This window comes from Solea solea, chromosome 7 (assembly GCF_958295425.1).
Source record: "Solea solea chromosome 7, fSolSol10.1, whole genome shotgun sequence".
Classification (NCBI taxonomy): domain Eukaryota; kingdom Metazoa; phylum Chordata; class Actinopteri; order Pleuronectiformes; family Soleidae; genus Solea; species Solea solea.
Genome location: NC_081140.1, coordinates 14,992,962 through 15,018,927, shown reverse-complemented (window position 1 = coordinate 15,018,927; position 25,966 = coordinate 14,992,962). Strand labels below are relative to the sequence as shown.

At 41.3% G+C, this 25,966-nt stretch overlaps 3 protein-coding genes across 5 annotated transcripts; 2 read left to right on the top strand and 1 right to left on the bottom strand.

Moving 5' to 3' along the window:
- The first annotated feature begins 1,158 nt into the window (after positions 1–1,158).
- Positions 1,159–11,062, top strand: rilp (Rab interacting lysosomal protein). 2 transcript variants are annotated; one of them, XM_058634953.1, is made up of 8 exons: positions 1,159–1,902; positions 3,454–3,580; positions 5,561–5,682; positions 7,586–7,774; positions 8,355–8,524; positions 8,624–8,749; positions 8,852–8,950; positions 9,875–11,062. In XM_058634953.1, the coding sequence occupies exons 1-8, from the start codon at positions 1,561–1,563 to the stop codon at positions 9,999–10,001; spliced, it is 1,302 nt and encodes a 433-aa protein (XP_058490936.1). In that variant the 5' UTR covers positions 1,159–1,560; the 3' UTR covers positions 10,002–11,062. The 2 variants fall into 2 exon arrangements, with proteins under 2 accessions (XP_058490936.1, XP_058490937.1); XM_058634954.1 differs by having other exon boundaries at positions 1,161–1,902; positions 3,457–3,580.
- A 329-nt stretch (positions 11,063–11,391) lies between these two features.
- On the top strand, positions 11,392–20,150 carry scarf1 (scavenger receptor class F, member 1). Of its 2 annotated transcripts, none has more exons than XM_058634739.1 (11): positions 11,392–11,809; positions 12,467–12,528; positions 12,649–12,750; positions 13,304–13,844; positions 13,940–14,158; positions 14,871–14,999; positions 17,001–17,107; positions 17,224–17,335; positions 17,481–17,605; positions 17,721–17,858; positions 18,549–20,150. In XM_058634739.1, exons 1-11 carry the CDS (start codon positions 11,709–11,711, stop codon positions 19,496–19,498), a joined length of 2,586 nt encoding a protein of 861 aa, XP_058490722.1. In that variant the 5' UTR covers positions 11,392–11,708; the 3' UTR covers positions 19,499–20,150. The 2 variants fall into 2 exon arrangements, with proteins under 2 accessions (XP_058490722.1, XP_058490721.1); XM_058634738.1 differs by having other exon boundaries at positions 18,387–20,150.
- On the bottom strand, positions 20,053–25,414 carry vtna (vitronectin a). Its single transcript, XM_058634741.1, has 8 exons — positions 25,309–25,414; positions 24,144–24,263; positions 23,617–24,057; positions 22,929–23,068; positions 22,680–22,836; positions 22,437–22,589; positions 21,847–22,350; positions 20,053–20,977 (listed from the first exon to the last, which is right to left on the bottom strand). The coding sequence occupies exons 1-8, from the start codon at positions 25,367–25,369 to the stop codon at positions 20,859–20,861; spliced, it is 1,695 nt and encodes a 564-aa protein (XP_058490724.1). The 5' UTR covers positions 25,370–25,414; the 3' UTR covers positions 20,053–20,858.
- Positions 25,415–25,966: the final 552 nt, after the last annotated feature.

The window sequence follows — 25,966 nt, the reverse complement described above, 5'->3', positions numbered from 1 at the left end:
TTATTTTTACGACCAGCAGAGTCGCCCTCTGGTGGCTAATGTTAACTTGCGTCCTACATAGGCTTGTTTAACACAGGTACAGTCGTAATACTAAGATAGAGTCTGAGCCTGCTGGCTAATTACCTCTGCCAAGAATGTTTTGATTATTTTTGCCACATTTTACTGATGGTGAACAGCATAACTTAAAATTAAAGGATGGATTTTGATAAAAAAATATTCTGTGGACGTAGGTTATGGGGGCCACATGGCGGGATAGTGGTTAGCACTTTTGCCTTTGAGAATAAAACACCTGGGTTTGCAACCCAGTCATACTAAGGGCCTTTCTTTCTGGAGTTGGCATGTTCTTCCTATGTGTGAATGGGTTTCCCCCAGGTTCTCTATTTCCGTCCCACAGTCTAAAAACACACACAGAGGTCAATCGGACACTCTAAACTGACTGAAGGTGTGAATGTGAGACTGAATGGTGGTTTGACTGTGTGTTGGCCCAGGCTTGACTTAAGTCAATTTTGATACAGTCTATGGTGCAATTGCAACTTTCTCCAGTGTTGTAATATAACAAAGTACTTTGTTACTGTACAAAATGCACATATCTTCACTTTACTTTGTTATTTATATCTCTAACAACTTTAACTGCACTACATTTCCTCTAAAATTATAGAAGAGTAGGTAATGGTCTGTATTTATATAGAGCTTTTCTAGTCTTACACTATAGTTTTGTTTCACACATCTTCCATACCCATTCACACACTTCAACATGGGGTTAAGTGTCTTGCTCAAGGACACATATAGACTAGCAGACCAGGAATTTAATCCACAACCTTCCCGTTGAAAGGCAACTCACCCTACCACTGAGCTACCATGGCTCATATCAGAAAATTACTTTTGATACTTAAGTATAATTAATGTCAGACTTGTACTAAAGTAATATTATAAAAAGTGACTTTTCTGGTAAGACTGCTTTTTTCTTGACAAATGCCAATGGAGACGTGTTTTGCATTTGCCATTGGTCACTGGCTGACCATTGGGACACTGTGTCCAAGGAATGTTTAATGTAGGGCCCCTGGGGGTCCCTTTTGCCTGCCCCCTCCCAACCCTATAGTCCTTTTAAACGCCCCTGGTTATTGCAGAGCTATTCAAAGCGTCAGCATTCATCTACACAGGAAACCCAGTGTTCACGCTCTGCTTCATGGCTACGTTACTACGCTCTCGGCTTAGTTAGCGGACGAGCTTTTTTCTGCGTACGTATGTAGAGCTGCTCACATTACATTGGTCGGCAGAGTAGGAGGGGACAGAGAGGACGCTGCTCTGCTGCTGTCCAGCTCTGTGCTGTGCTATACGGCTGCTCTCAGGACAGGACTCCGTGTTCCTGTGTTATGGTCTGTGTAGCGACTACATGCGTGACGTGTTGTCGGAAGAGAAGAGAGGAGAAGCGGAGCAGGTCAAGTTCAGACGCGTCCTCGACGCGCCTTTAATGTGAACACCAGCAGCGCTGCCTTCAATGTGTTTCACTATCATTTTCAGACACTGTCGGGGGTTTCTGTAGCAGCTGAAGCTCGAGACATGGAGGCACCAGCGGCGGGAGAAGAGTGCAGGCACACGGAGAGCTGCTTTGACAGGACGTGCTCGGCTCTGACTCTGGACGACGTGTACGAAATAGCCAAAGTGATCGGCGCGGAGGTGGAGAAACTTATCGACGGCTACGGGAAAGAGAGCGTGCTGGGACTGGTGCCGAGGATAGTGAAGGTGTTGGAGCTGCTGGAGAGCTTCGTGTCGAGGAACCACACTCACAATCTGAGGGAAGAGGAGCTGCTCAAGACCTTTGAGGCCATTCAGGACCAACAGCAGAAGAAGCGAGGAGGGAAAGAAGGCGAGGATCAGAACAGCGACAGGAACCAAACACGGGTGAGAGAACACGACAGAGCTGCTGATCCTTCCAGAATCACCACTTATTATAAACACCTGCTCTGTGTGCGTTATTACACTCTGTTATTACTGTGTATCACACACGCAGGGCCGGACCAAGCCTTTATGGGGGTCTTAACTGAGTTTGATTTGACCCCCACCGCCTCTGAGTAGAACTGTGCTTGACTATTATTGATACACATGTAATTATAGTTGTTTACACCAAACCACCAAAACTTTTATTATTTATTATTTATATTTATATGTTAACTAATTGCCATTATTTTGTTTAGGATAATTGTGACAGGAAAGTTTCTTGCCTACTTACAGCCAGTCTTGTATAAAGTACCTTAAAGTGATACTTGAGTAAAAGTATCTTACCAGAACATTTTTATAATATTACTTAAAAGTCTTAAAGTATATGACATTTACTTTACTTAAGTATCAAAACTAATTTTCTGGTATAAATGTACTTTAAAAAAGTAAAAGTATTACAAAAGTGAGGAGTTAGGATTGAGCCATGGTAGCTCAGTAAAAGCTGAGGTTGTGAGTTGTGGGTTCAATTCCTGCCTCTGCTAGTCTATATGTGTCCTTTAGCAAGACACTTAACCCCATGTTGAAGCGTGTGAATGGGTGAATGGCAAAATGATAGTGTAAAGCTGCTCAAGACTAGAAAAGCTCTATATAAATACAGACGATTACCAACTCTTCTTCTTCTGATTTTATTTGGTAGTAACGAGTAACAAAGACAGTTAGAGGAAATGTAGTGGAGTACATACAGGGGTGTTTCAAGAGACTTTTGGGCCTGCAGGGAAAAAGGGGCCCTACACCAAACCACCAGACTACAATCCCGTCCCACCAGGGACATTTTTTTCCCTCTCACTGTACGCTATGAATACACAGAAAAATTAAAATGTATGAAATGTGATCAGTTTTGCTGGACATGCACCTGAGATAAGCTGCACTGAGAGAGAGAGAGAGAGAGAGAGAGAGATAAAATACCGCATCTTGTTCCTGAAGACATTTGCTGATGAAGTGATAAAGCAGAATTACTGAGACAGCAGAGCAAAGAAACATTGGACATGAGTCTCAAGTTGCCCCAACCAATCGGAGACCAGGCCTCCATTACAGGCAATACTGTGTATTACTACTGTGTACTGTGTATTTTTGAAAGTTATTTTTCAGATGTCTTTGGTTGTTCAATTAACTAATAGCCCTGATGTGTTGCAGTTCACTATAATGCAGTATGTTTTAGTTACTGTTCATCCATCAGTATGTTTAAACATGGCTGAGAGAGAGACTACATAAAGAGGTGTGGTTGACAGAAGTCAGAAGTGTTATTGAGTTGTCTTGCGATGAATTCAACACAACATTTGCACCACACCCATTTTGACACCAGCTGTTGTGCTTAGAGCCACATTCACGGATCCTCCAGAGACTTTTCCATCTCACATAAAATTCGGATTGCGTTGCGTTTTTTTTCTTCCTCTGAATGTTTGCTTTTCTGTGTCAGAGGTTTACGGTTTAACCCTCTGTCCTCGTCTTCTCAAGCAGGAGCTGCAGCAGAAAGAGGAGAAGTGGAGGAGGAGGTGTGAGGAGCTGCAGATCCAAGTGCAGCAGCTCCAGGAGGACAAAGAGGAGCTGCACAGCAGGCTGAAAGGCAGCCATGCGCAGGGAGGTATATTATCTATGTATTTTGTTTTCCATAAAGAAAAAAATGTTCCACATTGTTTATGGTCCTCGCATAACGTTTTAAATCACAGAAATATTAGGAGGTTAACTTTTCTTGAAGCCTGATGAGGAGCTTTTTTTCTGTGATAGTGGGTTTAAAATACATAAAAGTGCCATAAAATTACAGGAGAGGAACATGAAGTGAATTTTCCCAAAGAGAATTGTCTCTAATTCTAGTCTGAGTTCCATAATGATCCCTTGAAAACCCTCAAGAGTTCCTTACCCTGACATAAGATAAATAAGCTAAGTTACCCTTAAGGCCATTTGCTTATCTTCACTTTCCTCCTCCAGTTTGGGAACCAATTACAGTAGAGATTAAAAGCAGTGGGTTAACGGTCATACGCACTGACAGTGAAAAGCAGTCAAACTAGTTTTTGTTCTGTCTGTTGTGCAGCGACTTTTCAGATCAAAGCAGTGGAACCTCTCTCTGGTATGAGAGGACGTAGTAAGGGTGTTGTTCATTTACAAACGTAAAGTGTATGACAAATTGCAGGATGCAGAAAAAGTCACTTTAACTCTGGTTTTCTTGTACTGACAAGAAATAACACCCTGTCTTTTACACTTCTCAAGGTGAACGTGATCAGTCATTTTATGAGTTGAATGTGACTGTCGTCAGGTTCACGTGCTTCGTTCAGCTGAGGCAAAGTTCACATGTGATGTTCCATATTTCATGTTAATGTAGAGGAACTGAAGTTTAGCAATATATATAAAAAAAAATGCACATTATGTTTTTACTGGAGCAAACATGAACGTGGTGTCTGTCTGGATTTATTTACTGAGGTTTGGAGATATCCAGAGACGCCTGACTCACATGAGGTGAATCAAAGGTTGTGTGTTGGTATATTTGCACAACATTTTTTCATCGTCAGCCCTTCTGAAAAAAATAAAGCTCAATTACTGCAGATAATCCAAAGTCTCCCTTACAGTTAAGTGGATTTATTGGCTTTGTAAAAATAAAAATAAAACTATAACACTATATTAGCAAGCTGTTAAAAATACAATGTTTTCACTTTCATTTTCGACTAAATATAACCTTTAAAGGTTCTTCTTTTTTTTTTTGGCTGAAATTAAATATGCTACCCAGAAGCATGTTTGTATAATCAACTTAAAATAAAATAAGCCTTTTATGTTTTCTTTATTTGACGAAGGAAGTTGCCATCTTACACTGGCAAGTTTGTGCAGCAGCCTGAATGGATGTGGATTTTGTGTTTAGCTGCGGAACCTTACTGTACACCAACAAAAACAGGAAAGAAGGAGAATGAGTGGTAGAGTAGGGAGATGTTTAAGAGTTTATTATTCCTCTCTGGTAAGTGGGGCCCTTCATAGTTCACTGATGCGTTTGGGAAAGGTACGGAGTGAGTGGAGAAGCTTTCTTTTTGTTACAACCTGTTTACATTCTGCTTGATTCTTACGCACTGGACGCTTAAGTCTGTGCAATCGTGTGTGTGTGTAACCTGTTGTGTAATGTAGGGCTTAAACTACTGGGATTATTGATTAATCTATTTGACTGTTTTTTTAATAATTAAAACAAGCTCTCTGATTTTCCATCCTCTTAAGTGTGATTATTTTTAGACAAAGTTCAGGATTACAATCAACATTTTTGGGACCAGAAAAAAACAATTTTCTCACTTAATTAAGGAAAATAATTGATTTTCTGTGGTTTTCACTGCATGTCCAAATTCATGGCCACTGTCTACATTTTCCCAGATGCTACAAAACTACTACGGCCTCATTCTTCACAATGCGTTTCCCATTGTTATTTATTACTTGATAGGCTATGTCACAGTATAACACTATCAATGCCATATCTGAGGTTTGGGATGAGCTGACGATCCATCATTTACACCAGTGTTGATACTAATGGCAAAGCAAAAACAGTTCAGACACAGGTTTATTTGCCTGACCGTGTGTGTGTGTGCTGTGTTAGACCGTGACCAGCGGCAGGAGCGGGAGGTGATGCTCAAGCTGAAGCAGGTGGTGGACAAGCAGAGAGATGAGCTGAGGGCCAAAGTCCAGGAGATCACCACCATCTCCAAAGAGGTGGAGGCGGTAAGGAGACGCACAACACCTCCAAATGTGAAGATGTCTCTGCCTTTGTTTGCAGACACATTTTCATTAACGACAGCTCTTGGGGTGGAGTGGCTCAGTGGTTGAGACCGGTACCCTGTGTGCGAAAGACATCATGGTCACAATGGTCCCAAGTTTGACTCCACCCCTGGCTGATTGTACTCAATTCCATTGTAAGTCGCTTTGGATAAAAGTGTCTGCTAAATGACATGTAAAGTCAAATATTTGTCTTTTTCATTGATCAAACACTTGGCTACACAGGCTACATCCAGATGACCAGCCTCATTGTCCACATTTGATGGTTCACATTCATAAAGTGTCTGAGAAGTGTCTGAGAATTTATGTGTGACACATGACCATTCTCACTCATGATGCGTGGTCACATATCAGATGTGAATATCTAATAGAAGACGACATCCTGAAGTGACACAAATCAGATTTTTGAAAATCTATGCTCATACATTCTGTGTCCACACAGAATCACTTCAGCCTGGTGTTCTGAATCTTTTAAAGACTTTAGAGACTTTGTAAGTTGGGCTTATTTTGGGGGTTTCCAACCAGTCTCTTGTACACAGCTGATTGTAAAACTCGTAACATTTAGGAGGCTCTATTAACAGAAATTAAAATTAAAAGTGTATAATGGCTTTAAAATAATAATAAAAAAACAAGTTTTTTGTAGCTTACAATAAGCTACTGAAGCCACCATCTTGTCCATTAGATGTTACAAAATTGTCCTCGCTGGACATTTAAGGGGGTTTTCACTAACTTGTCATTGTTGTGAACTAATGTAACACCTATTTTCGGGGCCCCCTCAACTCTGACCTTGGGGCCCCAGATAATTGCCTCCCCAGCTGTAACAGCAGAGTGAGAGCAGCCATCTTAGCTGTTGCACGTGACGCCTTTAATACATGGACACAAACACTATATAGCTGGAGCTGCTGAGGTTCACTTTGGACTTTCCAAACCAAAACAATAATGTCTTTCGTGCTGCCATCAGGCTGACGCTGCACATTTAGTCATGTCTGTACACACATCACCTCCTAACTTATACTGCGTCACATGCAGTGACAATAGAGAAGTTGTATCATCTAAACGGACAAACAGAGGACAGGTGTTGTGTTCACTTGTAAACCAGGAGTGCAGAGATAATCCACTTACTGTACACGAGTCGAGTATTATTAAGCTGCATTCAAAGCGTGTCTGAGCAGAGTTTGCACCCTAAGACACAGCCACTGCACTGTGTGTGAGTGAGTGACTGGTATGTGTGTTTGCACACATACCAGAACACAATCACATGATTTTAAATAGCAGCCATAACTGGGTGTGTATTTGTAAATGGTTAGCTTTAAGAAAGAGAGAGAGATAAACGGTCAACGCGTCAACCTTTCACCGTTCACACTCATGGATGCCTGGAATTGTTTTCATCCTTAAGATGAATGCTGCACTTGTTTTGACACTGTGTCAGTTTCAAGCCCATTGCTCTTCCTCCCCCAGACATTTGTTCCAAATCCCATGCATGGACACATTTTCAGCCCACTCATGTGCAGCTGGTATCATTGGTCTGGCGCACATTGTCTTTTTTAATTCAGCCCTGTCTTGTTGATTTTGTGTTGGGCTGAATTTATATTTGGCGGGAAAAACAGAATCCAACAGAAAACTGAAGCTGTCAGAGAAAATGTATGCGTGAGATTTAGCTCTAGAGAACAAATTCCTCCATTGCAGGTTTGATTTTGCCTTGACGAGCACATTCGGATATGACCATTTTCACTCTGGTCACATATCAAATATAAATCTGAAGTGACACAAATTAAACAAAACTTCCTTTAAGCAACCAGAAAAAGTAACTTCATTTAAAGGAGCCTAATCCCTGTGTGTTTGTGTGCAGCTCCAGGAGCAGCTGGACCGCTTCATGAAGATGAACGCGGAGCTGCGGCACAAGCAGAACGTGCTGCAGGCTCAGCTGACGAGCGTCGTGGAGAGGAAGGCCGACATGGAGGCCGATCTGAAGGAGAAAACCAAAGACATAGAAAACCTCCAGGCTCAGTTGGACAGAAGCAGAAGCAGCAGCAGCCCAGTATGCATGCTATATTTATTTGTTTCCTCCTTTCACTGTGAGGCCAGTGAAGTATAGTATATAATGCAGGGTATGTGTAGGCCCAAGTATATTCAAATAACAGTGCTGTTGTTTTTATGGGGTGTAATTAGAGCTGCAACTCACGATTATTTTCTCAATTTATCGTTTGGTCCATAACATAACAGAAAACCTTAAATGTTCTCAAATGTCTTGTTTTGTCCACAAACCAAAATGATTAACTTTTAATGATTTCTTTGTTATCCAGAGCAAAGAAATGAAGAAAATACTCACATTTTAGTTAGCTTAAACAATTGGAAATCTTATTTTAACCATGAAAAAATCTTTGCACCGATTAATCATTTATCAAAATAGTTGTCGATTAATTTAGTGATCGATCACCTAATTTTTTTGTGTTCTCGTTGTCCTCTCTTTATATGTAAATTCAACATTTCTTCTTCAAATTGATCACATCTGCATAGTTCACACCACTGCCCCCCTTCCCTTGAGCCCGGGGTATGGCATGGTGTCTGTTGTTTGAGGCAAATATCCTACAGTTGACGGCTGTCTGTTCTCTTTTCAGTCTAGTCCAAGTCAAACAGTGCACCAGTCAACAAGAAAGGCACCAGGTGAACAGAAGGAATCCGATCAGCCGTGCTTCACCAAGAAGGAGGTGCGCGACATCATCTTTGAGAGGAACGAGCTTAAAACCAACCTGTTCCTGGTGCAGGAGGAGCTCAACTACTATCAGAGGTATCAGCGTGTCCATCTTTGTGTATGTGTGGAAACCACGAGAGCGTTTCACACTTTTGGAATTTCCTCGTGTTTTTCACTTTTACGTGTTTTCTGCAGGGAAATCCTAAATGAAGAGCGGTGTCCGGGTTTCCTCTTGGAGGCCGTCCGCTCAGCCATCAGAAAGAGAAGAAAACTAATCAAGGCCAAGATGCTCGGCATTTCTGTCCATGAATGCAGCAGCAGGTCTCTCGCTTAACACCCAGCACACACAGACATCACATGATCCAATAGTAAAATGGTCCAGAAGAGGCCGGGGGTTTCATTCACAGTCTGTTTCCTCTGCAGTGACGAGGAGGACAGGAGTTCTCTGTATGGACGGACAGAAGTAGACGGCCCTCAAGTGGACATCACTGACAAACCAGCAGAGTCACGCATTCAGCATCTGTGAGTACAACATCTAGCTGCACTGCGACAATCAACTGCACAGGCTTGAAACTAGAAAACACTGTTGAGCCGAGTATGAATTTGCTTTTTGTTCATTGGAAAGTCCACTCACTGGCCACTTTGTTAGGTACACAGGAAACCCATGTGTGGTCTTCTGGTGCTGCTTTAAGGTCTGGTGTGTTTAGAGATGGTCTTCTTCACACCGTGGTTCTAACAAGTTGTTTTTTCAGTTACTGTTGCCTTTCTGTCATTTACAATCTGGACATTCTCCACTGTAAAACCCTACAGAGGGTTGTCTAAATCTTGTTTAATGTTTCAAGTTAGGTAACTGATCATTTAAATGTGGAGACATGGACAGAGAGTGAGTGTGGAAAATCTGTGGTTGGGGGAGTGGAGTAAATCAGAGTATTCTGATTTGTAAGGTTGATGTTGTACACAAATATGATGCTATTTATAAACTCAATCAAATTTTTTTTTTAATAACAAAACACATTTTTTAAATTCATATTGCTGCAGCAAATCAACTGAGTCGATTTTAAGAAAAGAAAAGTGTATATCTGTTGCACAGGTGCATTGCAGCATTGTTAGGTCACAGAAGGGGAAAAAAACACATGTGTAAACATTTAAATTTATACTGGCTGAGTTCCATTTAGCTTCTTCAGTTTCAGGGGTCAAACTGTCCTGACTTAGGTGAACTGAACAGAGCCTCTCCAGATAAAACATGTGGCTCTAGTGGGACCAAACAATGACGATACAAACAAAAAAATGATCCAAAACCACCACCACTGCCATAAAACCAGAATCAGAACCACATAATCTGTGAATTATCTCTCCCTGCTGATCTTTGTTGCTGCTGATGATCTATATTTAGCTTTAATCCCCAACTGCAGCTCTGACCACAGGCCTGTCTCTTCTCCTTCATAGCTTTGGCTTCCTGACACGGTCTGGCAGTTTCCGGAGCCCCGCCCACATGACCAACTCCGCCTCCACCTGGGAGATCATCGGAGACTCAGAGGCCACAGATGAGACGGAGCAACAACCGTCTCCCTGAACCCGGTCACAACATCTCTCTCAGCTGGGTCGTAGCTCAGTAAGGGTCAGGAGGTCAGTGGGTCAGTCCAAATGTCAGGAGGTCGTCTGAGTGCAGCCCCAGTGTAAATTACACAAAAGCACTGTGTGAGTGTGAGACAAGAATGTATGAATGTTTAAACCCTTCAGCTTTATTTTAACTTTCAGTTCCCATTCTTTTTTTTTAAATATATTGTCAGTAGAAGTGGAAAATAAGAGGAACTGTGTTTCACCACTGTACAAAAACAGTGCTGAGGGACACAACACAAAAGATTATTACTTTTGTAGGATTTTAGTATTAATAGAAAAATTATATTTTTCCTCATTGTGTTTTTTTTTTGGTAATTTTTATCTAATGAAAATATGAATTTAGGTGTAGATATTTATAGAGCCATTTTAAACCAAAAACCAAAGACATCACAAATACAGTATGTATGTTTTAAAACTGAACATTATATTAGGTTAACCTCTTACCCACTAGAGGGCATTGTTTCATTTGACAATTACTATTTGAAGTGCAAAGTGTTGTAATTCATTGCACCAGACTCTTCCAGCGGTGAGTGTATTTTAATAAATGAAGCCTTAAATGTGTTCAAACACAGCATATTTTCTTAACTTTTTAATCATCAGTCATTTCCCTGCTCTAAAGTGTTTGGCTGCTGTGTGTTTGAGGGACTGCTGTTCCAGCCTCTGCTGAGTGGTCAGTTCACTTGAGAAGGAAGTCGTGCGCTTCCTTGTGGAAGCGAGAGCAGGCGTGGGGATTTTCTCTTCTCCAACATCAACTGACGTAAAAAAAATCTGAACATTGTTTTGTGACGTCTGACCAGAGCAGCACTCACGCTGACCACTGCTATTGTGTTTGCTAAGAGACGGTGACCTTCAAATCAGACGGTGTCTTGTTTGCAGTATATTTTTGTAAGCATGTTCGTAGTGAAACAATTTCTCAATTGCCATGGGAGTGTACTTTATTGAAAAAGGGGACAAAAACAAGTCCAAATGTGTATTTTTTTGCGTCAAAATTCAATAAAATCCTTTCAACACAGACTTGCGTTTTCCATTGATTCAAAAAAAATGAAGCACCAGATTTAGAAATGACCAAACTACAACCATTGTCTTAAACCAACATGGAAATATTATTTGATATAAGATAGTGTCATCAGCTTCCTATTTCAAAATGATTACTATATGATTACCGTACTGTTGCTGTACTGTAATGTCACTAAGTAACTATGACACATTCTTCATCACCTCCTGGAATCTTAACAACACATTCTGGGAAGAAGGTGGACATCAGGGTGTGTGTGTGTGTGTGTGTGTGTGTGTGTGTGTGTTTGTTTATGTGCTCCACCAGTGTGTGTGTGCGGCGAGTTTTGTGCGTTAGTGTTCAACCATCTTTAAAAAGCTCTGTGTCTGGCTGAATAGAAGGAAGTGGCTCTGACTTCCCCAGGAAATGGGAAGAGGAAACTCAAAGGTTTAGACCTCTCGGGCTGAACCGGAGCCACAAGAAGACTCACAGGAGAGAAAGAGAGAGAGAAGAGGAACGAGGGAAGGGTGGAGGGTTAGACGGAGAGAGAGAGAGAGAGAGACACTGACTGAGAGGAATAAAAAAAAAAAAGAAAGAAAAAAGGCAGGAGTCGACGGGACCTTGAGGTGTGAGTGAACCAGGATTTGGTTTTGGACTAGTGTGGAGATGGTTCTTCTCCTCAGAGCTCTGAGCGCTCTGCTCTGCTGCTCCCTGTCCTCCTCACTCAGTCTGGATCCTGCTGGGAAGAACGTCTGCCTCAACACCAGGTACAACTTCACCTTCACTCACAAGTGTTGATTTTTTTAATTTTATGGTTAACAATGACGGCATTTTGGCCTTGCTTGACTTACCAACTATTTATTCAACTAAATACACTGAAATTTTAAGGTTTCATAAATACAGAATGCAATACAGGACAAATAATGGAACAAAAAAAAAAGACAATTACCACCAAGTAGAAGTCACTACAATCTAAGAGGATCATTTGATTCAAACAACTGTTAAAAATCTCTTTCTGTCAGTCAAACTGAGGAGAATACTTTTAAGAAATGAATGGAAATATGATAAAACTAGTAGTGAGACAAACTAACATCATTTGTAGTTGGTGGTGTAGCCATAACCATGTTTATGTAAAAAATATGATTGTGTAAGGTGAATAGGAAGGTGTAAATAAGCTTTAGCTTCAGCCTACACCCTTTTTGGTTTGGAATTTAGATGATTTAGATGTTCTTTTACCCTTGAAAATGTACTGAAATGAAGAATTATCAATCATTCAAATACATTTTAGTGTTGTGAGATATACAGTATTTCTTTAGGAAATCTACCCTCCTTTGCCACACATGTCCTTTATCAGTTTTCCCTGGCTATTACAGTGTCTTGTGTTTCAAAAATGTTGATTTTCTGTTGATTTTCTGTATATTCAGAGACTCCTCTACCCTTGTCTGTTGCACTGGATGGCGTCAAAAGGGAAACGAATGCTCGATACGTGAGTTTTAACATCTTTTGCACAGAAGTCTAGAAATGATGCTTTTGCCTTGTTTTTACTGTTTACTGTTGCTTGTGATTGTGTGTGTGTGTGTGTGTGTGTGTGTGTGTGTGCGTGCAGCTGTGTGTGAGGGCGAGCAGGCCTGCCAAAAGGAAGAGATCTGTGTGTATCCTGGTGTGTGTCGCTGTGCACCTGGTTACTTCGGAGCTCACTGTAAAACACGTGAGTTACACTGAACCGCAGATGAATGATGTGTAATATGTTCAGAACACATTAAATATACGCATTAAATATAGATTTATTGTGTTAAAAAAGACTCTCGATGGCCTCGTGAGATTAAAGTAATATTGCACACTCCCATTCACACACACACTTTTTCTGTGTGCCTTGAATGTAGCAAATGGTTGTTCTAGTTCATTTTAAACCAGTCTGGCCATTCTCCTCTGACCTCTGGTATCAACAGGGCACTTTCACCTGGAGAACTGATGTATATTTTCTCTTTTGTCGGACTATACTCTGTGTGAAAGTCTCAGTTTTGCTCACTTAGACCTTCAGCAGGTCAGCTTGACCATGTCATTATGCCGAAATGCACTGAGTTGCTGCCGTGTGATTGGCTGAACTGTAACTAATAAAATGTCAAGTAAAGTGGGGAAAAATGTACCTTAATGTTCTCTGAAATGTAAAGTAATACAGAGTAAATGTATTAGATACCACCATTTTTTTCAGTGTTTATGTGTATACAGTACGTTTTACTGTACACACTCTGTTTATACAGGATGTCCGCCTGAGTTCTGGGGTTCAGACTGTCGCCAGGCATGTCGGTGCCACCCATACGGCCGCTGTCACGCTGCCACCGGTGAATGCACCTGCAATTCTAACCGCTGGGGTCCACTGTGCCAGTTTACGTGCAAGTGCACCCGCCATGGCCACTGTCACCCCATCCATGGCAACTGCACCTGCGACGAAGGCTGGTGGACCCCAACCTGCTCCAAACCGTGCCAGTGTGTCAGCGGTGGCTCTGTGGGCCCGGGCTGCGACCAGCTGACGGGCCGGTGTCAGTGCCAGCGAGGACACTGGGGGCTGAAATGTCCCGTCACCTGCAGCTGTTACCTGTCAGACTGTAATCAACGCACAGGCGTGTGCGACTGTGAGTCAGGCTGGTGGGGACCCAGCTGTGACCGGCGATGCAACTGTGACCTCACGCACAGCAGCTGTGACCCAGTTAACGGTCAGTGTCAGTGTCAGCCAGGTTTCCAGGGTGTCTACTGTAACCTGCCCTGCGAGTCTGGGAAGTATGGCAGCGGGTGTCAAATGAGGTAGGTGTGTGTAGAGGTGAAGTGTACACACATGTTCACCCATGTGTGTGTGTTTGTGTGTTGTTTATGTCATCTTTCTATCACTGTGTCCGCAGCTGCGGGTACTGTAAAGACAGCCAGATCTGCTCTGCCACTGACGGAGCCTGTGAGGCCTGTGAGCCTGGCTGGAATGGGACGCTGTGTGACCGCCCCTGCCCGAATGGTTTTTATGGTGATGGCTGCCAAGCAAAGTGTCCACGCTGCAGGAAAAATGAACCATGTGACCCCAAAACTGGGAAATGCTGGAGGTGTGACCCTGGATGGACTGGACCCAGGTGTGTAAATATGTTTTATGTCACACTGACGGATGTATTGGTGAATTTTTCATATAAAAATTCAGAAAAAGTACTGGTCTAAAAATGTACTCAGTTAAAGTAAAAAAGTAGCTTGTTTAAAATGTACTCAGAGTAAAAGTTACTTTTTAACAGGGTTGTGGTTGTTTTGTTGTTTCTTGTGATGTGCAAAAAGGACAAGGGGACACAAATCTTACATTTAATGTTTTTAATTAAAGGCAAACCTTAACAAATTAAAGTGCTCACAAAATAAAATAAACACATAATGTATCAGCCAAAATGGGTCAAAGGTCACAACAAGATTTTTAGTGAAGTACAGTACTTTAATACATTAATTTTAAAAATGATTCATTACTTTCCACCTCTGCCTAAAGCCACCAAATCACAAATACTGGTAATGTGGTTTCCTTTATTTTTCAGCTAATTTGCTTCAAATAAATTCCTGACAAAATGTGTTACTAGGGTATTTAGTATGGCCTGTTCTAATTATTAGGCAATTGGAGGTAAAGTTTTCAATATAAGCAAAACCAGTAGAATGACCTTTATAGTCCGTGGTAATCATTTAAAACTCATTTTGTGTGAATCTGTGTTTTTATCCCGTCTTTGCATATTCTACACTTCCACAGCAGTTTTGAAAATGAGTAGTGTGTGTGTGTGTGTGTGTATTAGTGTCGTTACTCCCTGTCTCACCCAGGTGTGAGGACGCCTGCTCTGACAGAAGATTTGGAGACGCCTGCCGCTTCCTGTGTAATCCTTGTATCCGTGGTAACTGCCATCATGTGACAGGAAGATGTGTCTGCGAGCCAGGCTTCCAGGGAGAGAGGTGAGCAGGCCGGTAAAGCAGAGTTTCTCTTTATCCCAGCTTATGGTTTCTCTTAAAACTGGATTCGAAATGGTTATGAGGGGCAGCAAACTGTGGGAATAGTTTCTTAGAGAAATATTTAAACTGAGAGAAATGTTTTGAAAATAAAAACAAGAGAAGTTTAGTCACATTGCTCACAGATCATCGAGGACAACATGAGGCCAATCCAAAATAACTCATTCAGGTTTCAGTAGCCAAAACTGCCAAAACATGGAAACTACAGTAGGTTTTTCATCAATGTTTTATTTTACTGTGTAAAATCTGTAGCAAAATTACAAATCTTTCACAATTCACAAACGTTTTAAAGTTATTTTGGGCTGAAAAGAAAATCTGTGTTTGTTTCTCTCTCCAACAGCTTTATAATCTATTTTGTTGAAGCGCATAAACAAGGCAGTAGTGTAACTTTAAATGAAACGGAGACAGTCCAGTAGTAGAATCATCTTAAAGATCTACAGTGAAAGGTTTTCGTCCTTAAAACTGCCACACAAAGTTTCTTGGCTACACATGAGACCTTCAAACTTAAAATTCTTATTTCACAGTTCTACTGTTTACATACGTACCTGATATGCTGCACTCTACGTAGGCTACATTACCCTCACATGCCACAAACTTTCACTTTCACAATAGTATTTCTGTGTTTGTGACTTTCTTTCAACAAAATATGAGCTAAAAAATCGATATCATAATTTTATAGGGAATCGGACAACCAATTAAAAGTTCCAATTTTCTGTTGGAAAGTAATGAATGACAGACAGATGGAGAGGAGGGCCTGACAGCAGGAGGATGATTTTATTTTCCCCTCATACAAATCATGCAATCTTCATTGGTGGACTCATTTGTAATTTTTCTGTCATGGTTTGGCACTAACCTGATGATCAAAAATAAGAAACAAAGTGCGTTCCGTATTTGAAAGATAGTGTTCTGTACTGAACAGATACGGAACGCACTTATATTAACAAATCCCAGTTGTGGCCTTTGTCAGTGTATTGTTTTCTATTGACTTTTCATAGATTCATACAGTTTTCTTGTGCATGATTTAAACCATAAGTCACTATAATTGAGTTTGTATGACTGCATGAATTAAGGTTATATTATTATTTTTATGTGAATTTGTTTTTTTTTGTTTGTTGAGTTTTCAAACCAAGGAAATGATGCAATGTAAGCATATAAATCCTTATAATTGGCAGTAAAGTGTAGTAAAATGATGCTAACTGGTTAACCCCTAAGAGTTCCTTTAATATCCTGACTAATTTGTTCCTTGCGGCAGAAAATGTCACCTTCCCAAAAACTGCTGTAAAATTATTATATATTAATATTTCTTCCACTTTAAATGAGTCAATCTTTTAAAACTACTTCAGCCTGAGATATACATATCAAATATAATTATATTGAGAATTTAACCCATTTAAAGTCAATAAGATTACAAACTATTTTAGGAAAAAAAAATATATATATATTTTTACAAACATTTTCAGAAAATTCATTTGAAGGATCATTTGTTTGTAATTATTATTAGGCCCTAAGATTCATCAATAATGGGCAGAAACATTTATTTAGATTTTATCAGATTTTTTAAAAAACTGACTAATTTGTTCTTGTGGCAGAAAATGTCACCTTCCCAAAAACTGCAGTAATATATAAAAAAATATTAAATATTAGCTCAAAATCTTTCCAAAAATGAATATCCTCTGGCAAATTTGAGCTATATTCATTCAAAACAAAAATGGCTTGAGAATAAAAAAACAGAATGGCACAAAATGTCCCTAATGAACGCTAAAGGTTTAAATTATGCAGAACCTCCATAATCATTCCTTTAATTTTCTTCTCTGTGAGACCACAGCGTTTATTAGTCATCGCTGTTCACTTCCAGTATTTGTTAAACAGACCGTAACTCAACACTCAATTGTTTGTTTGCTGTGATGATGCAATTGTGTGATTTCTTTCTGTTTTGTATTTTTCCAGCTGTAACAGCAGCTGCTCTGCCCTTCAGTTCGGCCTCAACTGCTCATCTGTCTGTGACTGTGGTGAGGGAGTCAGCTGCCATCCAGTCACTGGAGTCTGCCCCAACAGTATGTTCAACATCCATGCATCCATGTATCCATGCATCCATCATCCATGCATCCAGGCATCATCCTCTCGTACATGGATCAGTCTCTCTATCTTTCTGTGTGTGTGTGTGTCTCAGGTGGCAGGAGTGCTGTACTGGCAGGTGTTCTGGTCCCTCTGCTCCTTCTGCTGTTGGCTGTGCTTTGCTGCTGTTTGTGTTGTGGAGGAGGTCCTGCTGATGGCAAAGACAGGTCTGTTAAAGTAAAAGAAAGTCACAAATGTCCCTCACTCAGGGACCTTAATTAGCGCCGATTATTTAATCTTTCCTCATCATTCACTGCCAAAGTTTCCGGTGCGTAAATGATTACTGACTATACTTTCTAATCTTACTCCTAGTGCGACTGTGGCTGAGGGAGGATTGTCTGTTCGGATGAAATATCATGTCTACAGCGTCCTGGCAAACATCAGCGCTGCTCTCCCGTGTATCTCTAACTGGTCCTCTGGTCTGCCTCGTGTAACTGGTCAGTCTTACTGGGACACCTTTGTAATATATCTGTAATATAAAGTTAACAGGATTTTTGTTTAGATTGGCCTAACATTTCCTTCTCTATTCGTGCCACATACACACACACACAGTTTCTCACCACGACCCAGAGCTGACCTTCAACCACAGCTTCATCGAGCCTCCGTCTTCAGGCTGGGTGACCGAGGGGTCGTCCTTCGACAGTGATGTGGAAGAGGGAGAGGCTCTCTACTGTGTCCCTCCAAGAGAAGGTATGGTATTTTTTTTTTCCACAAAATTTTCATTGCCCTCCTGTGGTGGTGAGCAAAAGTGCCCACTGGTATTTTTTAAAGGGCCGTTCACATGCAGCATCTTTACACACACAAACACAAAGAAATACACACGTAACATTAAAATGTGGGTGATTTGAGTGCAGCGGCGCCACACATGGGTGGCAACGGCAGCAATAGCATTAGTTTTATTAGTGGAGACATTGACAAACATTGGGAAATTGATATGTAATGAGCAAATAAATGCATATTGATATATTTGACTATGATTAGGTTTATTTATTTCAGGAACCTCAATGTACATATGTTTCAGATGTCTCAAAGTAGGTGTTTAGGTTTGTGCCGTGCTCCCTTTCACTCCCCATAATTCGAACCATGAGCTGTGGCAACTTCAGTCATCTCAGCAGCGTCAGAGTTTTTAGATGCTGCATTTGCATGGCCCCTATAATTCATACTGTGAACATCCCATTCATGTCCTTTGTCGTCTGTGTCTGTCCACGACTGCGACAGACATCCCAGCGGTGGCAGGCGGTGAGTTCCAGGAGATGAGCTCAAAGTGTAACATGTTCTTAGACCCATCTGGCTTCAGTAGCGAGGACATCACCTCACCTTTCAACATCCCACGCACATCCAGCATTGCCAAGTCAAAGAGGCCATCTGTCTCTTTTGCAGAGGGCACACGCTTCAGCCCTAAAGAAAGACGTGGATCTGCTCAGGACGCTCTCCCCCGCAACAAACCTAAATCCTCCTGGGGTGTTTTGATGCTGTCTGCCCTCCAAAGTCAGGGAAGTGCGGCGAGACCAGGAGAAGAAGACACAGCAGAGGCTGGTGAGAGGGAAGATGAGGTGGATGCAACAGACAGCCAGGAGTCAAGCTATGAAGCAGGGGACCAGGAAGAAGATAGAACCCCATCCCGAGCGACCTCCCAGGTCCCCGGCTCAGCAGGAAGAAGACAGACTACGCCCAACACAGCTGCCCAAAAAGGGAACCAGCTGCCAACATCTGGCTCCGGTGCTCAGGTCGCTGCTCCAAATAAAGTCACCACAGTGTACGTGACAGTGGGTAAAGCGGGCAGACCGGTCTCTGACACGAGCTCTGACGGCCCCGTTCAGGCCATGCTGCGCAGACTCGGCAGCATTCAGAGACAAAGAGAGCAGGAGACCAGCAAGGTCAAAACCAAGGGAGGAGAGGCCATTTACAAACCGCCGAGGAGGAAGCTCGGAGCTCGGGTGAGTGCGTGGGAGCAGGGAGGGCCATCAGGAGGGGAGGTTCCTGCTGCTGTATGTAAGCCCATAAGGCGGAAGCATGCTGCCCACAACTCCTGTGACACAACAAACACCAATGACACTCCACAACCGGACAGCAGCACACCGAAAAGGCCGCTGTCGTCCATTTTGAAAAGCGTGCCAGAGGTGGCTTCGGCCGCCTCCTCGGGGTCAGTTCTGATGGCCGAGGGCGACACGGGGCAGGACTCCAGCACAGGACAGACTGAGAGCAGCTACCTTACTGTGGGACCCACAGGAGACGCTGTGAGTCTTACTGAGGTCATCACCAACGAAGGAGCAGTGGTCAGTGGAAGTGATGAGCCCTGCTATGAAAATGTCATGATTAACCACTCATAACCTCCACTTAACCACGTCATCAGCAGGTCTGATCTTAACACAGACAACAGACTGTGTATAAAAATGGACAAAACAATCCTCGCGTCATTCATGTCTGTTAGTAAAGGTGGAAATTCACAGACGTCTCCTTCAACCAGGCACCTGTTGGACTGTACTCGCTGTCAATCGCGCTGGTGTCCACTCATATGCTGTGCTTTATTGTCCATTCTCCTCTAAATGGGAACATACTTAACAAAATGGACAACATTTGAAGCTTTAAAAAAGACCTGAAACTAGTGATTGAGACCATTAACTCATCAGGAAAATGTTTACTGATGTTACAAATCCCAACCACCAACTGTTACTTCCTGTTTCCCTTTTTAAACTGGAAGTCTCCATCCTTTTTCTTATATACAGTCTGTGATACAGATACAGTACATATTTATTTTTATGACGTTGTCACAGACGCAAACCCCGCTACTATAAACAACAGGTTCTGCTTGATTCCTAAGACACACCCCTTGTTGCTTCCATTATCTTTATTTTTTATATGAACAAGAGAGTACTGGGACAAGTGACTGAAAATGGATTTTATTTGCTGCAGTAATGCAAGTGTTTATACATTATATGAGAACAAGTACTGTAATATTTGTGTTTCTGTTTGCTTATTGAGTCAGAAAGGGGACAACCATAGAAGCAGGAATGCAGCACAGTGTTTACAGAATGAGACTCTCTGATGTCCTGACTTCATATTTACCATGAACACAAGTTATTACGAACAAAAACAAGCCATGAACATGCAAACAAAAATAAGTCCTTGCACATAATGTCCTGTAAAAGGGCCAAACCATCCACCTGGGTTGTTTTCTAAGTATTCATTACAGTTTTTTGTAAGAAAACTGGGATTCTGAAAGTGTTTTCACATCTACAACCAGGAGCATAAACCAAACTGTCAGTGACCTCTGACCTCATATCATGCTGCTGCTGGTTAAAAACACACACGCAAATTAAGATTTTTATGACCTCTTGTGTTGTACCTAGAGTGTTTTATATTTTCACATCACTGTATATATGTTCACAAATAATAATGAAGAGAAAAAAATGTAAACACAGTCATCTTCTTTTTTTTAATGGATGAATTTAACACACTTAAATGACAAACTGTGAATGTATAAAATATGATGAGTGTTTCAAATAAACAACGTTTTACAGTTTTACACTATCAGTCGTGTTTGATAAAAGGAGGTCAGAGTTCAGAAGCTCAACCTGTTGAACTTTGACCACAACAAGCAGCGCATGGATCTCACTAATCGATATTCACTAAAGTTTATTGTTACACTGAACATGTCTGACAAGCACTGAGTGAAAATGTACCACAATATCACTTCTCTGCTCCCTTGGTGTCTGAGCAGCCGAGCCAGAAGTTAGCGATGGATCTGGGATATGGAGGCACGGCAGGGTCCACTCTCTTGGTACTCAGGTCCACTCTGTAGTATTTATCTAGAAAACACATAAACAAGGCAGTCAATGAGCTCATTGAGTTCATAACGGTGAGTGTAATAGGGAACTGTAATTATGTGAGGCATGTGGACTAATACACAGCATGTGAAATGAGTTATACTGAGCTTTATTAAAATGAATGACTTCCCTTTCCCTCTGCCAGATGCTGCGTACAGCTGTAACCCGATTTATTATTTATTTATTTCCATTTAACCTCAAATAACTCAGGAATCAGCACTATACACCAAGACAGGACAGTGATTATTTCATGGCCATAAAACCACTGCAACATACAGATTAACAAACTTTTTATGCCTTAATTGCTAACTCTTCATTTAAAAGTTTGTCTTTGTTTATATACACTAAAACGCTACTTCTCTGTATTCTTTTCACCTGTGATTTAACGAATTTTCCCAATTAGACAATAAATTGTGTTTTGATTTGTGTCCATAACATGAGGATATGATAGTACACGGGATGTTGTTGTTGTCAACTTTTCATTCTCTGTTCATGAAAAGTGATCCTTCACAAGGTCACAAGGTAATGGAATTTTTCCTTCTTTTCTCTGTTTTTAATCCAAGAAAATCCTATATTTAATAATTTACATGTTTCGAATAACATTTTTAATATTATTTTAAATAAAAAATAAAAAAAATGTAGGTTTTGGACACCATTTTCTGATGTTATGCCATTTTAAAGACAAATGTAATTGTGAGTAGCAGCGCTGACAGTGTTCTCAGTGTTTGTGTGCACAGGACATTCATGTAAGGCCATGCTGACAACTCCAGTTGCAACATTCTGAGGTCTAAAGGTTAAGTGAATAAATATTCTGTTTTCTCTGTGACTGAATCTGTCCTCTGCCGTGTTACCTCCTTTAAAGAAGAAGACGCTCTGGATGGGCAGATTCCTCTGTCTGTCCCATTGAGACTGGAGTCGGAGTCTGGAGTCATAGTTGCCCCTGTTGTTCTGGTTGTATCTGTCTCTCCGTCTGTCTTGGTCCCAGTCCTGGTCCCACCTTCTGTCCCAGTCTCGCCCAAGCCTCTCCTCCATTTCCATTCTCCTCTCTGCCAACCTCTGTCCCAGCTCCATCCCCCTTTCCGCCATCTCCTGACCCATGTTCTTCCCCTGCTCAGCCGTGGAGCCCCAGAAGGGTGAACGGCTTTGCCTCCTGCGACCCCACTGCTGTCCATACTGCTGTCCATACTGCTGTCCATACTGCTGGCTCCACCACTGGTCACGGTTGTAGTCGTTGCGGCGTGGCGCCGTCCTCCGGGGAGTCACATAGATCCTGCCTGCCATGGCAGCATCCACCGGGGACTTGAGGCCCTTCCAGTCTTTGTTGATGAAGTGGTGTTGGTCATGATGCTGAGGCACTGAAGTAAGATATATAAGAAAAAGCATGAAACGTCTGCAAACACCTGCATCCAGTCCAAGAAATCAGGAATGATCAGCAACTCACAGTCAGAGAAGAGCTCGCTGAAGAAACTTTCATAGTTGTTGTAGTACAAGTCAGTGTAGCGCCTGAACTGCGTGGAGGGGAAACTTTCAGACATGGTGATACACTCCCCGTGTGACGGCTGGTGCAGAAACTCATACATGTAATACTGATCATCTGGAGAAAGCAAAAAGAAGCCAATGTTGTGGACCTATGTATATGACTTTCCACTGTATCACATGTTCATACAAAAATCTGGATCTGCACCTTTGAAAAAATAAACTCTCTCTTTTCCGTGGTGACCAGAGGCAGGGAGGGCAAAAGCTGCATCCACGTGATCAGGGATTTTGTCAAAGCCCACGTTGATAGCTCTTGGATAATCATCTTCCAGGACGCCATTATCAAACCTCCAGTACTTGTTTCCCTATTGATTCATTTGAACAGTAAGTTACTCACAGCAATAGTCTTCTCACATGCTGGTCAAATCAATAACGGATCATTTTCTGTGTCCCCCACCTTGAAGATGTAGGTCTTTCCTTGACAGTTGACTCGAGTGAAAGCAGCGTCGATTGGCCCGTCGATGCCCCACACGTCCTTAATGAGCTTTGGATAACCAGGCGCAACTGACTTGTTGTCCAGTTCAAAAAAATACTTCCCTAGGAAACACACACAGGCATTTTTGCAAGCAATTTTAAGTGTTCATGCTTCTCCTGCCCCTTATAGCTGTGGTACATGTACTATATATGACTACATACAAACTAAAAATGATCCTCTAATAATCACAGTCAAGCGAGGTCCAAGCAGAGCAGTTTTTGTTGGGACCTCCTTTCACTTATTCTATTCCTCATTCTAAGTATCGAATTGTTGTGAATGACAAATTGTCCCTATTTCAAGCATTTTCAAGCATTTCATCCAAAATGTAAGCAATTATCAAACCTCAGAAGCACAACAAAGCATTTTCAAGGATTTCAAGTTGAGGATGTTGGCCTAAATTAAAAATGGTGAACAATAGGATTACAGCAAATAGTCAAAAAGCTGCAGAAAAACCAAACATACATTTCAACTAAGGGGAACAATTGAAAGTCACTAGATCTAAATCTAGATGCGGCTGTGTAAATAAGTGCTTCCTAGAGCTGTATTTCTGCCTGATGTCATTGTAAAAACCAGTTAGGATTGTCAGACTGTTAGGTCAAGAATCGCTCACCTCTGAAGGCAAATATAGAGCCATTTTTCAGCTGCATGAAAGAATCAAACGGATTCCCACTGCAGACTTCAGCGTCTGGGTCAGGGGCTTCAGTGGGGCCTGTGGTGACCGGGACAGTGGTCGTCTCAGCTGCTGTGTCAGTCTCAGGGACGAGGGTTGTGAAGAGGACCTTCTTTGTAGGTAGGACAGTGGGTGAAGTGGGTGTCCTCTGTGTAACGGGGACTCTCTGAAAGATGGTGTCCGTGCGTCGTGGCGGTTTGCTCATTTCTACTGAGGTTTCTGGAGGCTGCAGTGGTCTGAAGTCTGAGGCGGGCTCTTGTGTGGGTGTCATCTGACTACTGACCGTAGTAGAAGACTGTGCCGAATGTCTGGAAGAGGGTGTGGTGCCTTCAATCGCCTCATCATCATCATCCTCTGCAAAGGAAAATGTGTCTCCACGAGCTGAAAAAGCGGGATAAAAATGATCATCCTTTTTTTTTTTTTTTTTTTCTTAGACCACTTGACAGTTGAGCAGAGAGGAGTCTTACTCATCATCCCACAGGTGACGTCAAAGTCAGAGCAGCAGCTCTTGTAATACTTGCACATGGAGTCACACTGGCACTTCCTCTGAGAGTCAAAGCCATTTTCACAGCGACCCATACAGGACTCTTTCAACAAGATTAAAAGAAAACACGTTTTATTTTATGCATTTTATTTACTTTTAAACTAGTCTTCCTCTGACCTGATGAAGCCCCTTCTTAAGATAATAAATCTCAATTTTAATAGAATAACAGTATTTTTCCTCTCTGTATATTAAATATTTTAGAAAAAGGCATACTTTTGTAGCTTGAAGTGATGGGCTTTCTCTAAGAATTGTATTTATTTTATTGATTTCACAAAAAATATCAGAAGAATAACAAGAAAATCGAGAAAAAAAGTTATGAGTGAGGGTGTGGTAGAAACCGATGGGGGCTAACATGAAATCCACATCCACAAAAATATAGAGTATATTAGTTGACACTCATTAAGACACTGATTACACAAGAGAAGAACCAGGGATTTAAACTAGGGATGGGAATCGGTATCAGTCCGATACTGGTCAAAATCACTGGATCGGATATTGGACAGATAAAAATTAAAAATCCAATTAAATCCAAAAATGCTTCACTATGTACGACTGTAAAAATGTAAATACAAATCAGCAAAAGCATTTTAGAATTCTGTCTTCGAAATGGCTCAGCACAAACGTGTTGTTAACAGCTTATAATTCATAATGGTGTCTGAAATGACTGTATCGGACTAATATTGGTATCAGTAGATACTTGAGTTTGGATATCAGACACAAAAAAAGTGGTATGGTCCCATCCCTAATTTAAACAATGTATAAAAATAAGTATTTGACTAACTGTCCAAAGTAATGGTCACCATAGTTATGATGAATGTACAAGCACACGTGTCAGTATCTATTTGTGTGAAGAGTTCATTCCCTAACATTATAGTCTAAAGGTTTCACTAAATATAAAAGTGTTATTTGTAAACAGTTTTAACATGAAGCTGTGATAGATAAAGGAAATACACAACCTGATATGTAGCCACACAAATAACTCTGTTCTGTCAATATCAATACGTAACAGGACACAGTCAGTGTCAGTGATGTGAACACATTATTAATCCTCTCTTTACATACACTCAGTAAACTTTAATGTTACTCACCTTCAGCAGCCAAAGTGTGAGTGAGCAGAGCGAGCAGCGGCACGACGACCTGCAGCTTCATGTTGCCAGTGCTGTGTGAGACCAGAGAATGAGAGAGTAATGATGGACTGTACGCTCACAATCATTGGAAACATGTGTCAGTCACCCCCAGTCCCTGTTTACTTAACTCTATTGGCAAACCTCTTTCTACTGGAGCTAGTAAACAGACACAGAAAGAGTTCAACAGGAAACAAAAGTTAAAAGCACATGATTGTCTGCTGACTTCACAACAATCTCTTTTTTCTCCCTGCAACGTTTACAACTCTTCTTTTAGATATTGAAAAAAGTTATAGAAAAACCAAATACTCAAAGCAAACTTTGCAATATTCTTTATATTTCTTTAAATTATTCATATTTCCTATTTGGAAACAAAGTCATATATTAATATCTCTCTTTCTTTCTTTTCTTTTATTACCACATACATTTTTTTTTTTAAATCTCAAGTCATGTGAATTTACAGTATGTACCAGTATATATACACCTATTGGTTCATATAGCAAACTCATATTTTTTAATAAAATAAACAATACATAAAATAACTAAGAGTTTTGCAGAACAGGTCAAAGCAGCAATCAAATCTCAGAGTGTTCAAATTAGGTTAACACCCCCACGAGAGTGG